This window comes from Periplaneta americana, chromosome 5 (assembly GCF_040183065.1).
Source record: "Periplaneta americana isolate PAMFEO1 chromosome 5, P.americana_PAMFEO1_priV1, whole genome shotgun sequence".
NCBI lineage: Eukaryota > Metazoa > Arthropoda > Insecta > Blattodea > Blattidae > Periplaneta > Periplaneta americana.
Genome location: NC_091121.1, coordinates 191,061,573 through 191,076,235, shown reverse-complemented (window position 1 = coordinate 191,076,235; position 14,663 = coordinate 191,061,573). Strand labels below are relative to the sequence as shown.

At 35.2% G+C, this 14,663-nt stretch overlaps 1 protein-coding gene across 5 annotated transcripts in view; it reads right to left on the bottom strand.

Annotated features, from left to right (window-relative positions):
• LOC138700358 (transcriptional regulator ATRX-like) overlaps nucleotides 1-14,663 on the bottom strand; it is a 172,004-nt gene that overhangs the window by 67,957 nt on the left and 89,384 nt on the right. For all 5 annotated transcript variants that reach the window (XM_069826933.1, XM_069826932.1, XM_069826934.1 and 2 more), the window contains 6 exons: nucleotides 14,116-14,206; nucleotides 11,656-11,787; nucleotides 11,061-11,192; nucleotides 7,987-8,103; nucleotides 5,459-5,616; nucleotides 1,763-1,926 (listed from right to left, as the gene is read on the bottom strand). In XM_069826933.1, coding sequence (XP_069683034.1) covers nucleotides 1,763-1,926; nucleotides 5,459-5,616; nucleotides 7,987-8,103; nucleotides 11,061-11,192; nucleotides 11,656-11,787; nucleotides 14,116-14,206 — 794 coding nt within the window. The remainder of the gene's footprint in view (nucleotides 1-1,762; nucleotides 1,927-5,458; nucleotides 5,617-7,986; nucleotides 8,104-11,060; nucleotides 11,193-11,655; nucleotides 11,788-14,115; nucleotides 14,207-14,663) is intronic.

Below are 14,663 nucleotides of genomic sequence, written 5' to 3'. Positions count from 1 at the left end.
GATTTAATGCCTATTACGCATGCACGTTGCCATAATACACGTTACAATGATTTAACACGCAATGTCTGAAACTACTAATATAAACATGTTGTTTAAATCGTAAGAAAGTGCTCTTATAAGCATGTTTAATTCACTCGTATTCCATGTATATTATACATTTTATTATTTTAGAAGGAACTATTTTAATGTGAGGAAGAAGATGACAAGCATGAGTTTGGAGACATTATGCGTCCAATAGCCAATCAGGAACCATTATGCCACGTGCATTTATTTACATTTACTTCAATCTTTAGCTGGAAAGAGAGTAGCTAGTCAAACTTGTAGGACTATTCCTCTTTGCCTACATCAGGACAAACTAATGTAAGATGACGCTGAACAACAGAAAATGCATTGGGGCATACAAAGGGTCAACTTCTTGGGGTTCAGTGTTTTTCAACTATTTATATGGTGCACTAATTTAGAAGAAGCAAGTCCACCACTGTGGAGTAACAGTTAGCATGCCTGAATGTGAAACTAGCATGCCCTGGTTTAAATCCTGATTGGGACAAGTTATTGTCAGACCATCGGATCTGTGCCCCTTCAGCGCTGTCGTCGTTCTTGGAAAAGTTAACACCTGTACTCACTCCATTCCACCCGCTTTCCTCCCACCACATTAAACAGCAGGCCACGAACCTTGCCGAATAGGGATGTTGCCAAACTTCTGTCAAACGGTGTCATAAATAACTGGTCCTCCATGCTACAATATTATTTCTTTCAATCAAAATACATCTGGTATTTCTACATTTTTTAAACCTAAATCCCATGTCTCGAATCACTTTCCATAATTTTTCTCTCCAACCTTGGAAATTATAACTTCTCTCGCAAGCGTCAGTAATTTCTTCAATGTTGAAACTTCTTTCTGAACGGTATAAAATTCTTGTACCTTTCTTCTTAAAATACATCGGTTCATATCATCTACAATAATTAAAAGTTCCCTTGGTCTGTTCTTCTCTGGTGATTCTAGCTTTTCATCTCCTGCACAGACTCCCTCTGTCCTGATTTTCTTTATTAGGAGTTCTGACCTGTCTATACAAATTACACAAAATGTTGTATTATATTAGTATTAGTTAAGTAAGTAATTTTAATACATAATCAATTGAAATAAAATAAGCCTCACCTGTGATATCAGTTGCTCTTTTCATTGCCTGATTTATAGGAAACAGATATTGACCTATTTGTTTCTCTTCATCGCAAAATGTTATTACGTACTTGCTTAATAATATTTCTTTCGCCATTCCGTGCAACAGTATTCATGTTGAGTTGACAACACTGGACCGCAAGTGCAAATATTGTAAACTGTCCCGCAAGAAGGCCAAAATTGTGAGTAGTGGGGGACAAAAAGGGAGAGAGACAGGAATGCAGGGAGAGAAATGAATTACCGAGGCTGAGAAGGAATTAGGGTTCAGTTCGCATATCTTACGGGGGCACAGATCCGATGGTCCGACTATACTTGATGTTTTTTCTGGGGTTTTCCCCTCAACCCATTAAGAACAAATGCTGGGTAACTTTTGGCACTGAACCCTCAACTCATTTTGCTGGCATTATCACATTCATATCATTCAGAAGCTAGATAACCATAGATGCTGATGAAGTTCGTAAAATAAACCACTTAAAAAAAAAAAAAAAGAATACAAAATACCAGGTAAATTGCAAGTAGAATGGCATGTAAAGAAATTATTTTTAACAACTCAATATCCAATTGCAATATAAAATCCAAAGTTACCGGGGTCAACCAATGTTGACTGGAATGTTTCAATGGCCTTCTTCCGAAGGCGTTTGGTCTGAGTGTTGGTCAGGTTGCGGTACATATCATAGCCCAGCACCATCACACCACCTTCTTCTTGCCAATCCTTCAGTTGATACATACGTTCATAGTTCTGCTTGTACCTGAAATTAAAATATTTACAGCTTAGATTAAAATTCTTCCAGGTTGCTGCTGATGTATATGGTCAATAATTAACACAAGAGAAAGTAAATCAAGGAGAAAAACATGTATGAGCTATTCCATTCCAGATCGACTGACCTTACAATTTCTAAATACAATGAAACTTTTTTTGTACGTAGAGAACTGTGATACAATGCTTTGTGCAAAGTTTGAGGCATCAGTACTTCATACTGTTTAAATTAAAAATATTTAAATTTATCGTATTTTCATAAAATTAGCAACTTTAAACTGTTGTAGCTCCGAAACCCTTTCACCCAATGATCAAAATCATGGCTTATTTTGATGCTGAGAAATTAAAGTTTATATTGACATATAAACAGATTTTCTTACTTTTTATGGAAATGGAGAAATTTAGATTTTTCCTCATTAAGACGCCTTTGGCTAGGAAAAAATATTTTAAAAATATATAGTTAAGATTCCGCATTGAAAGTACAAATAAACACATATTTTTTACTGATGGTATGTTGATAAGAAAGTATTGAAAATATCAAATAAAGAAAATAAATAGTACGCGCGTGAACTAACCAGCTGACTGTGAGGCGGGAACTAGCCGAGGGAAGCAAGGCCAGAAGACAAACACGTGATGTGTTGTCTAGCAGTAATGGCTGTGCTAGCTTTATCACAGGTTTTCATAAACACAGGAGTAAAATGACGCCCAACGCTCGCTTATCTTCAGCTCTCGGCCAGTGCATGCGGTACTGCGCCATTCAAGTCTAGGCGTGTGAAAATAATCTATTTAATACCCTTGAAACTTATTGCCGTACCACTAAGCAAACAATTCCGAATCCCTCTTAATAATGCAAGGTTTTTTCTCAATAATTTTTTACATTTTTACAAATGGCCAAAAAGCCTAAAAGTAAGTAAAATCAGATTATCTGTCTCTGTGTACAATAAAAATAAGGATTACTTCTTAACATAACCTACCAAATATCAGCTTCAAAATAAGCTCTTGTTCAATGTTCTGCAGTAAATGGTTCCAGAGTTCTGAGCGCTGAAAGAGGCTTGTTTTTCTAAAATACGCTAAATTTGTCGCTCAATAATACAAAAACCGTTTGACTTTTGATAGTATATTTTTGAAAATGCACTCCCCTCAGCACCTTGTATAAGTAGGGAAAAAATTAAGAGTATAAAAAAATGCGAGGTTTTTTACTGATCAATTTCATATGGAATAGCCCATATGAAGTCTCTCCACAGTTTAATTTAGCATATATTCAGTCATCTTACACAAATGCAAGGAGACAGGCTACAAAGAAATAAACAGGGAGAAATAATTTTAATATTACACCGTGGATTCAGGTTCGATCCCTGTGTGTCCCCAATTTATGACTTATGTTGGACAAGCCTGTGGTCCAGGTAACACAGGGGTTTTCTCCAGGATCTTTTGCTCCCTTGTAGCATCCCAACAACTCTCCATCATCTCATCTCATTGAGAGTGTAGTGTAAATCAACAACCTATGACGCACCTTGGTAAATTGGAATATACAACTGACTTCATATGAGTGAATGACTATCTATGAATGGTTTTCAATTCTTATCAGGTCATAACCCACTCTTCTTTCTGCTATTTGTAAATCTACACAAGAGTTATGGCACTCATAACATTGTAATCAACAAGACAGATTTTCACTTAAGACAACATCCATAAGCATCAATGTTTTACCTTGCTATTGTGTAGGCCTATGCCAAAATTAACTGAAATTTTAACATTAAAAATTAATTTAATTTCCCCCACAAGTTCTTATACTGTATTGTCATTTCACAGTTGAGGGGCACACAGCACATATGGTGTAACTCCACTCTTCATAAAAATGGAGTCACTGGCGTATTTTGTAGCAAGAATATCCATACTTTTCAATGTTAAAAGGAAATATGTATACTAGTTATTGAAGTGCTCAGATGTCAGCATTGTTTACTGAATGTTCTCTAGACATATTCACTTTTAGAAATACCACTATTTTCCACAGAACTATCCCACTTGGAGTTATACCATTTCTGCTCTGTGTTGAGTAGTTCATGACTAGACAGTGGAAAAAAAAAAGTCATTCGGATGTAAAGGTAACTACAACGCGACTAACTTGTCTCGTCAGATGGTTGTTGTTTACGTAAGCACAGTAGGTACACTAGAGGAGTGTGCAGGTATAGGCCGGGGGAAATGTAAATTGACACACGGAATAATCACTGAATATTGGTTGACGTTGATATAACTATTGTAATGGCATATTTTGATATGATACTCGGGAGGAAATTAAACACAGAATAAATATGGGAAATGCCTGTTATTATTCGGTTGAGAAGCTTTTATCATCCAGTCTGCTGTCGAAAAATCTGAAAGTTAGAATTTATAAAACAGTTATATTACCGGTTGTTCTGTATGGTTGTGAAACTTGGACTCTCACTTTGAGAGAGGAACAGAGGTTAAGGGTGTTTGAGAATAAGGTGCTTAGGAAAATATTTGGGGTTAAGAGGGATGAAGTTACAGGAGAATGGAGAAAGTTACACAACACAGAACTGCACGCATTGATTCTTCACCTGACATAATTAGGAACATTAAATCCAGACGTTTGAGATGGGCAGGGCATGTAGCACATATGGGCGAATCCAGAAATGCATATAGAATGTTAGTTGGGAGATCGCAGGGAAAAAGACCTTTAGGGAGGCCGAGACGTAGATGGGAAGATAATAATAAAATGGATTTGAGGGAGGTGGGATATGATGATAGAGAATGGATCAATCTTGCTCAGAATGGGGACCAACGGCGGGCTTATGTGAGGGCGGCAATGAACCTCCGGGTTCCTTAAAAGCCAGTAAGTAAGTAATGGCATATTTTGTGTACTTTTCTACAAACCCTTTAAAGTAAGGATTGTTCAACATTCTGAATGGAATATTGCAACTTATCATTCGACATAAATCCTGACAAAAGTCATATTTCATATTTGAGGCTGAATTTGAACTTGAACCCTTATTTTCTTCTAACATACGAGCAACATTTTTCATGTGTTTCTGTATATTACAGTGATGTTCTATCGATTGTTTTGTTATCTATTTTAATGCACATACATAACCGACACTTAATAATTGTTTCACCAGTATCACTACTAAAAATGTGGACACTATAGTTTATATTAAAGAATACACCCTATGTTTTTTAACATCTGTTTTCAGCATTATGATCACTTCACTGAACACAAATTAAGAATATGTTTACGTATTTCAATATTCTCTGTTCACATACGGATGAGGACTGACTGAGAATGCAGAGTGGCAGTTGTTTTTGGTGTTCGCATGGTGCTCTCTGCAGACGGTACCGTATTGTGCCTACTTGGGATGTGTGCACATCTCATGACATAGTCTATGCGTACAATACTCGTAAACAGTAAACATGACTTTTATTTGACTTTTTTTCCGCTGTCTATTCATGACTGCGTTTCAAAGTTAAAATCTCAACCCAAAAATTAAAATAAAATGGAGCATTACTTGGACAACTCAAAGACGTTGACTTGTTCTCCAATCTCTTTCAACCACATGTTGAATTCGTTGACCCAGTTCAGAACTGTGCTCAGGGGACAGACGACAAGAACAGTCTTCACTTTAGTTTCTTTGTGATTCAGTAAAGTATGAACCAGCGTCACAACCTAGATAAAAAGAAAAACATACTACTCGTGAAAGAAAGCTAAGATAATCTATACTAATAACAAATCTGTAGCCGAAATTTTTCTGGTAATTTTCGATTTTCCAAAAAAATTGGTCCTAGCATATATAATTAACCACCCTAAAACCGAAAATCGCTTTTTTTTTATTTTTGTTTGTATGTTTGTCTGTCTGTATGTTTGTTACCTTTTCACGCGATAATGGCTGAACGGAGTTAGATGAAAATTGGAATATAAATCAAGTTCGTTGTAACTTAGATTTTAGGCTATAAGGCATTCAAAATACATTATTTAAAAGGGGGGTTATAAGGGGGCCTGAATTAAATAAATCGAAATATCTCGCTTATTATTAATTTTTGTGAAAAATGTTACATAACAAAAGTTTCTTTAAAAATAATTTGCGATAAGTTTTATTCCTTCAAAAATTTTGATAGGACTGATATTTAATGAGATAAATGAGTTTTAAAATTAAAATAACTGCCATCTAAGGCCGTATAATGAATTAAAAAACAAATGACTTTGTCTATAAGGGGCCTTGGACAGCAACAATCGAAAGCTATGAAAGATAGCCTACAGAGAATGTTTCTGTGTTTGTATGAAGTAATATCAGAAGATAAATTAACCAATTTGTATAATTAATTATTATTTCACTATTGGAAAGTGTAGTTTCTCTAGATCGACATAATGCTATAATGTTATTACAGTAACTTCTGATATGATATATATATGATATGATATGATATGACATGATATGATAATATGATATGATATATATGATATTATACGATATGATATAATATAATATAATATAATATAATAGATAATATAATATAATATGTAATATTATATAATATAATTTAAGTTATTTGAAGGGTTCAGAACCATAGTGGGCCAAGCACCATTTACTGAATACGTAGAAAACAAGGGTTAAAATTAAGTTATTACCATAATTCAATGGAAACCTATAACAAGTAAAATAAAATATACACATTAAATCTAAATGATGTCAATCTTCATTAAACTATGGTTGCATGTAATAAAAATTAAGAAACATGTTAAAGGAATTGTCATTGCACCAAATGAGTGTCTCTGGACCAAAATGATCGCATTTTAATTATTAAAATACAATTTAAATTAAGTAACATATTAAACGATTTATCCTTCTATCAAACACGAATGTTCCCTGGATCAAATGCCCTATTTTAATTATGTAATTACTTTATATTTATTTCTAACGGGTGCAGCGGAGCGCACGGGTACGGCTAGTTTGAAATAAAATTATTCATAGTCTGTTTACTTAAAGGTACGGTCACACATCGCTACTTTCGCAGCACTGCAGTACAAAAAACTGCGCAACTCTCGTACTGCGATGTGTGAACAACGGTGCAACTCGAAAAGTAGCGGCTGCTGAACCTGCTGCTAGCTACTTTTCCATGCTGCGCGCAACTTAAAAGTAGCGACGTGTGAACAGGGTTCTCAGGGTTGCAGCCGCAGCATTTTTGATATCGGTTTTGTTGAAACTTTTGCTGTGGTTGCAACCGGTGTTGCCACCCCAAATGTGCCAATGATACTTTAATTGTTTGGATATACTTTAATGTTAGATGTGATGAAAATAATTTGTAACAGTTATTAAATACACAACACAGTCTGAGCATATTTGCTGACGATATAATTCATTTTTTTAATTTTCCATAACATAGTTTCAAACAGGAGGGTTGCCAACATTGATTATGTGAGTATGCTGTTGGTTATCATTTAAGTATATAGGCTTTTTTAAAAGCTTTATAGTAAAAATAATGCCAATTTCTGAATACTAGTTAGGGCAGAAAAGCAAATAATAGATAAGTAAGCTTTCGCATGAGTTTCTTAATAATGCGAACATAACCACAAAATGTATATTGAGAAGTCAACACGGAGATGGAAACCTGCAGCATGACTGCGGCTGCAAAAGTAGCACCTTGTGTGTGAACAGACTCACAACCTCCAGTTGCAACTTTTGCAGCACTCGGGTTGCGCAGCACGAAAAGTAGCGTGCAGCGTACTACTTTTGGCTTACGTGTGAACACGACACGCAACTTTTGCAGCTGCAGTACACAAGTTGCGCAGCAAATGTAGTAACATGTGACCGTACCTTAAGTTTTACAATTAAAAACCAAATCCACAATACAACATCCAAAGCCTATGAAATTTATCGACAACAGCAACAGAAGTAATAGTCACCATTGCCACTGCTCCCACCCTCCCATTGCCATGATGAAAATGACTACCAACCTCCACCATGACCACTATCAACTTTCTTACTTAAAAGTCTTCCTCTCAGTAAGGTCTTAATTTTTCTATAAAAAACAGTCTTACCTGGAATGTTTTTCCAAGCCCCATACAATGGGCAAGAATACAGCCTGAACCTTTTGTTTTCTGTATTTGCTTCAGAGACTCGAAGCAAGCATCCCACATGAACTTCACTCCTTTCACCTAGAGTGCATTAAAATAACATTAGAATACTAAAGATGCCATCATTATAATGGTAAAGTTGCAAATCTGCTATTTTAAGAAAATCAAATAATACTATGATTGTAGATAGGCCATTCATTATCCTGTGGAACGTACTTGTGCTCGAGGGGAAGAATAAAGTGGACTAGGAAACTTCTCTTCCCCTCTGCTATGCTTCCACTATGCTCACTTAGCCCCACCATAAGGTTCTTAGTATGTGCTACAGCGCACGCATCCATTCGGTTTCACGCGATAACAAAATGCCCACACATATTATAATACAGTGAAACCTGTTCAAATCGGAACCTGAATAATCCGGAATCCTGTCTATTTCGGAACAATTTATTGGTCCCGGCGAAATTTGTATGTATTATGTGTAATTTTTCCTCAATAAAACGGAAACTGTCCAATGCGGAAACGGAAACTGTCTGCCACTGTTCAAAACGGAAACAATATTTTGTAACTATATTTTGAAACAGCGTGTAATTTCAAGGAATATACGAAATATGTAGGTCACCAAGATAAAAACAACTTTGCTTTGCAAAATTTTAGAGGATACGAGGGTGTGTTGGCCTGTCGGTCATAAATTTTATTACCCTGTTGACTAGGCAGACGAGTCCCTTCAAAGATTTTCAATGCTTCACACCCGTATACTGTTGTAGCTAAACAGAGCGCAAGTGTAGTGATTTCCAGGTAAAAAAAGTTGCATAAAATGTGGCATTAACATTAAGTGATGAAGTAAAAGTTATCGAGATAAAGGAAAATTAGAAACAAAGTCTAAGTGAAATAATATTGAAGTACAGTTGTGGAAAACTCAGGTGTGACACTTTAAAAAATAAAGATCATAATGAGTGAGTGGCATGTGGCCAATATTGGTGACACAGAAAGAACCAGAAAGCAACCGTTTATGTGAAAATAAATGAACTGTTGTGGGAGTGGGTTCTTCATGACCTTTCAAAGAACAAGCCAATTTCTGGATCTGTTCTGCAAAGCAAGCTATTGAACTGGGAAAGAAATTAAATAAACCAGAATTCAAGGCTTCTAATAGATGGCTCCTAGTCCAATTAATTAATAATATGCAGTGATGTGGAATACAGTATTAGAGTATAGCGTTAGATATTAAATAGAATGAGATTAGTAAACTTTAGTAATGTTTAATGACTAATGAGTGAGTTACGATAATATTTATACAGAAAATGAGATTTTAATCAAGATGATTCACCAACGGAATAAGCGACAGAAAGCTGATTTAATGTGAATAGTGTTAAATGGAATATTTTGTACTTCTTGCAGTTTGCGGCATGCCATTTTGTTTTTCATGTATATGAATGACAAAATATTCCATTTTAAAGTCACACCTGAATAATACGGAAACCTGTCCACAACGGAAAAAAAAATTAGGACCATGTCACTTCCGTCTTGAACAGGTTTCACTGTAACACTTGATTTATACGTTTTTATGGGAGTCTGAAGGAAAAAAACGTGTGAGAAAAACGTGTAACTGAAGTGGCACTTGATTACATCTGAAATAGCATTAATATTAATTAATAACACGTGATTATTTTACAGAAAAAAGTCTGTTACGAACACACTTACTCTATCTTCCACTCATTGAAATTCAGATTGAAAAATTTCACCACTGCATTTCTCTAGCCTTTCCATTTAAAATTTCAGAGTTGAATTCAATATGACGGATGTCACTACACATGGTACCCTCTAGGTCTAACATGTTTCTATAATCAATATCCCGAATTTAAAAGAAATCTACAAATTAAACCAAACCCTTTAACTCTATTAAATATAGAATATAATCTAAATTTAACAGAAGAAATACTGAAATCAGAAGTAAACACTGAAATACTAAAACAATTGTCTTTAGAGACAATTAATGTTAGATACCCTCCACAAAATTGGCTTCATTTATACACTGACGGATCCTTGATCTCCAGAGAACAAGGTGCCGGTGCAGGTGTTACGTGCTGTCTCTTCTCACTTTATAGATCTCTTGGATGTGGAACAACAAGTTTTGATGGAGAAATCATTGCAATAAGTGAAAGTCTCAGGAATCTTCTATGCCACATCAGTAAATTTAGGAATGCAGTTATATTGTCAGACTCCAAAGCAGCTATTCTATCAATAGTCTCTAAACACACACCTTCATCTCAAACAGCAGAAATAACTAAAATGCTCTCTCAATTAATATCACTCAATAAAAGAATTGTATTCCAATGGATACCATCCCATTGTGGAATCCTGGGAAACGAGAATGCAGATGCTTTAGCAAAGAAGGGCAGCACTTCTACTTACAGACCTGTTACTAAATCTACGTATTACTCTGTAAAAAGATTTATTAAATCTACATACTTAGACTTCAACAAACAAAATTTGATAACACAATCCCATGGGAAAAAATGGAACTCTCTGCATCAAAATCCACAGTTAATTCCCGATTTACCACGAAAATCGTCTGTAGCTGCATTTAGATTGGCAACAGGCCATGATTGTTTGGCCAAACACCTGCATAGAATTGGAATATATCAGTCCCCTAACTGTCCATTGTGCAACTCAAACCAAGAAATGGATTCGGAACACCTCAAAATCTGTGCTTCAGTGGCTGGTCATGACAATATCTTTGAAAAATATTGGAGTGCAAGAGGTCAAATGACTTTATTGTCAAACGCCTGGCATTAGAAAACAACAACAACATGATCAATTGTACTCAGTGTAACTCCTTTACATTTTATGCGAGGTGTTAAGGGCCTTATCACTCACCCTGAACTTTCCATGTTAACTTGAGTTATACGTTTTTCTCACTTACACGATTGTATTTTAAACCCCAAGAGGTACAAAACTGCAATTCTTCAGTCCAGAGGACAGTATGGTGATCATCTGATTTTAGAATACGACATTCAAATGTTATATAGAGTTTGTTCAGTTACCTGGTGAGGCTTCAGTTTTGATGCTATGTGAGGATCAACAGAAACCAACTCTTCTTTTGTTTCAGGCTCAAAATCCAAAACAAGTTTATCAATTTTCTCTTCACCTTCCATTTGCTTATAAATTTCATTGTACTGAAAAATTACAAAATAACCATTAGCAGTTTGCTACGTTTCTAATAATGATAGTTGCTACAACTATGTAATAAATATGTAGGTAAAAGTGTGACCACAATTTTACATCAGACACTAATTTTCAGTTAACATTCCAGTAACATTAAACTATTCAATAAAATTTTAACAATGAAACAATCTACAGTATATCCGACATTCCTTTTGAATTTTTAGTTCATATATTTTTTTAATGCTGAATAATTAAAAAAATTACGACTGAAACAACTTAATAATATCTGTATTGATGTATTAGTAATCTGAACTGATTAAGAACATTTCAACAGCATAATAATCTACATCCAACACTAATTTATAATTTAATACTGAACTATTAATGAAAACTTTAACATTGATTAATATTTTCACAATACTAAACTATTAAACTTCCAATACACTAACAAAATGATTGATCATAAAAGCTTACCATTTTCTGTTTTTCTAATATTCTCTTTTTTCTTTCCTCTTCTTCCCGGGCAGCTCTCCTTGTTGCTTCCCCTACATTCTCGTCCTTCATTATACGATGAATATTCTTTCGTCCTTTCCCAGGAGTTTCAGACTAAATAAAACACAACTCAACATTAAAACTGTGAACATTGATCAAAATCAATTTAAATCCATTACATTACTTGTAAATGTATCTTACATATCTAATTATTAGTACAATTTTATAGGGCTGAATTGGCTTTGGTGATAGAGTGACAGAATATGGACTGCAGAGCCTGGGTTAATACCCAGGGGGAGGAGAAATTTTCATCTTGCCATGAGTTTCAGGAGAGTTCGAGGGTCGAGTCAGCGTTCTCTAAACTTGGGGGGTTAAAAGTGGCCAAAGTATAGTGCTGACAACATTCTCCTTTCAAAGTCAAGGTCTAGAAAACATGGAAGCTCTATGTTTCTCCTTTCTGCATACCTCAATGAAATATGCATGGACATTTTATTTATTACTTACTCTGCTTGTGAATATAATATATGACATACTTATGAAAGCGACATAAGATTTAGACAAGATGATGGCCAAGAAGAGGGATAAAATAATAATAATAATAATAATAATAATAATAATAATAATAATAATAATAATAATAAATGAACAGGGATAATATGTGGGTAGATATTAAAGTATGGTGGATCGAAAAGCAGAAATGTAAAGATTCACCATAACTATGAGTCGTAGAGATGGTTGACGAATAAATATCATAACATATATATCATTAAGAATTAATACAAGAGGGTGGAAGTGCATTATATAGCGAAATTTATATACTTCTACTTGCTATTTGGGAAAGGGAAATTGTATCAGAACAATGGAAGGAGTCCATAATTGTACCTATTTTTAAGAAGGGGGACAAAACCAACTGTGGTAACTTTCGAGGAATATCACTTTTGTTGACGTCGTACAAAATTTTGTCCAATATTCTTTTGAGAAGATTAGCTCCGTACGTAGATGAAATTATTGGGGATCATCAGTGCGGTTTTCGGCGTAATAGATCGACTATTGATCAGATTTTTTGTATTCGACAGATGATGGAGAAAAAATGGGAGTATAAGGGTACAGTACATCAGTTATTCATAGATTTCAAAAAGGCATATGACTCGGTTAAGAGGGAAGTATTGTATGATATTCTTATTGAATTTGGTATTCCCAAGAAACTAGTTCGATTAATTAAAATGTGTCTCAGTGAAACATACAGCAGAGTCCGTATACGTCAGTTTCTATCTGATCCTTTTCCAATTCACTGCGGGCTAAAGCAGGGAGATGCACTAGCACCTTTACTTTTTAACTTCGCTTTAGAATATGCCATTAGAAAAGTTCAGGATAACAGGCAGGGTTTGGAATTGAACGGGTTACATCAGCTTCTTGTCTATGCGGATGACGTGAATATGTTAGGAGAAAATCCACAAACGATTAGGGAAAACACGGGAATTTTACTGGAAGCAAGTAAAGCGATTGGTTTGGAAGTAAATCCCGAAAAGACAAAGTATATGATTATGTCTCGTGACCAAAATATTGTATGAAAAGGAAATATAAAAATTGGAGATTTATCCTTCAAAGGGCTGGAAAAATTCAAATATCTTGGAGCAACAGTAACAAATATAAATGACACTCGGGAGGAAATTAAATGCAGAATAAATATGGGAAATGCGTGTTATTATTCGGTTGAGAAGGTTTTATCATCCAGTCTGCTGTCAAAAAATCTGAAAGTTAGAATTTATAAAACAGTTATATTACCGGTTGTTCTGTATGGTTGTGAAACTTGGACTCTCACTCTGAGAGAGGAACATAGGTTAAGGGTGTTTGAGAATAAGGTGCTTAGGAAAATATTTGGGGCTAAACGGGATGAAGTTACAGGAGAATGGAGAAAGTTACACAACGCAGAACTGCATGCATTGTATTCTTCACCTGACATAATTAGGAACATTAAATCCAGACGTTTGAGATGGGCAGGGCATGTAGCACGTATGGGCGAATCCAGAAATGCATATAGAGCGTTAGTTGGGAGACCGGAGGGAAAAAGACCTTTGGGGAGGCCGAGACGTAGATGGGAGGATGATATTAAAATGGATTTGAGGGAGGTGGGATATGATGATAGAGACTGGATTAATCTTGCACAGGATAGGGACCGATGGCGGGCTTATGTGAGGGTGGCAATGAACCTCCGGGTTCTTTAAAAGCCAGTAAGTAAGTAATATATCATTATCCTACCATCTACGTCTCTGCCTCCCCAAAGGTGACCAGGAAGAATTAGACAAACTAATACAATCCAAAATTATACCTCTACATTACTCAAGATAGCACTGAAAAGCAAATAGAATAGATATGAACATGAGGTAGTTAAACAAGTTGAAGTAACCTTTCTATAGTATTTTTATCAGTGTAATTTCTTACTTTTTGACTAGCATCCTTTCGGTCTTCATCATCGTCACTGCTAGAGTCAGATGCTGGAGCTCTGATTCTTTTTCGTTTCACTTTTTTGGCACTGAAAAAGTAACACAGTACACTCAATCCCTATTGATTTGGTCTCGGAACAATTAAAATCCAATATTTCACCCAGTGGTGAGGGCAATCTATGACCAATTTGAAATAATAATATAATAATTTATTTCCAAGAAATAGTCTGCCCAGGCATCCTGGGTTGCCAAAAACACAGAATAACACACATATAAGAATAACAACGATTACAGTAAAATAGATGAGTCAAATTGAAATGTGAACTAGGAGCTTAAATTTGAGAAATAATAAATTTGTTACATATATTGTAACAATCACACACTAACGGATAGAAAGAGGGGGGGGGGATTATGATATTCCGTATAAATGATTTTTCAGAATTGCCACAGACCCTTTAATGCTAGAAGTAATTATTTTTGGAATGATGTCATGGATTCCAAATGTTTTCATAGTGTTTACAGTTGATCGTGGGATGGTGCCCCTCG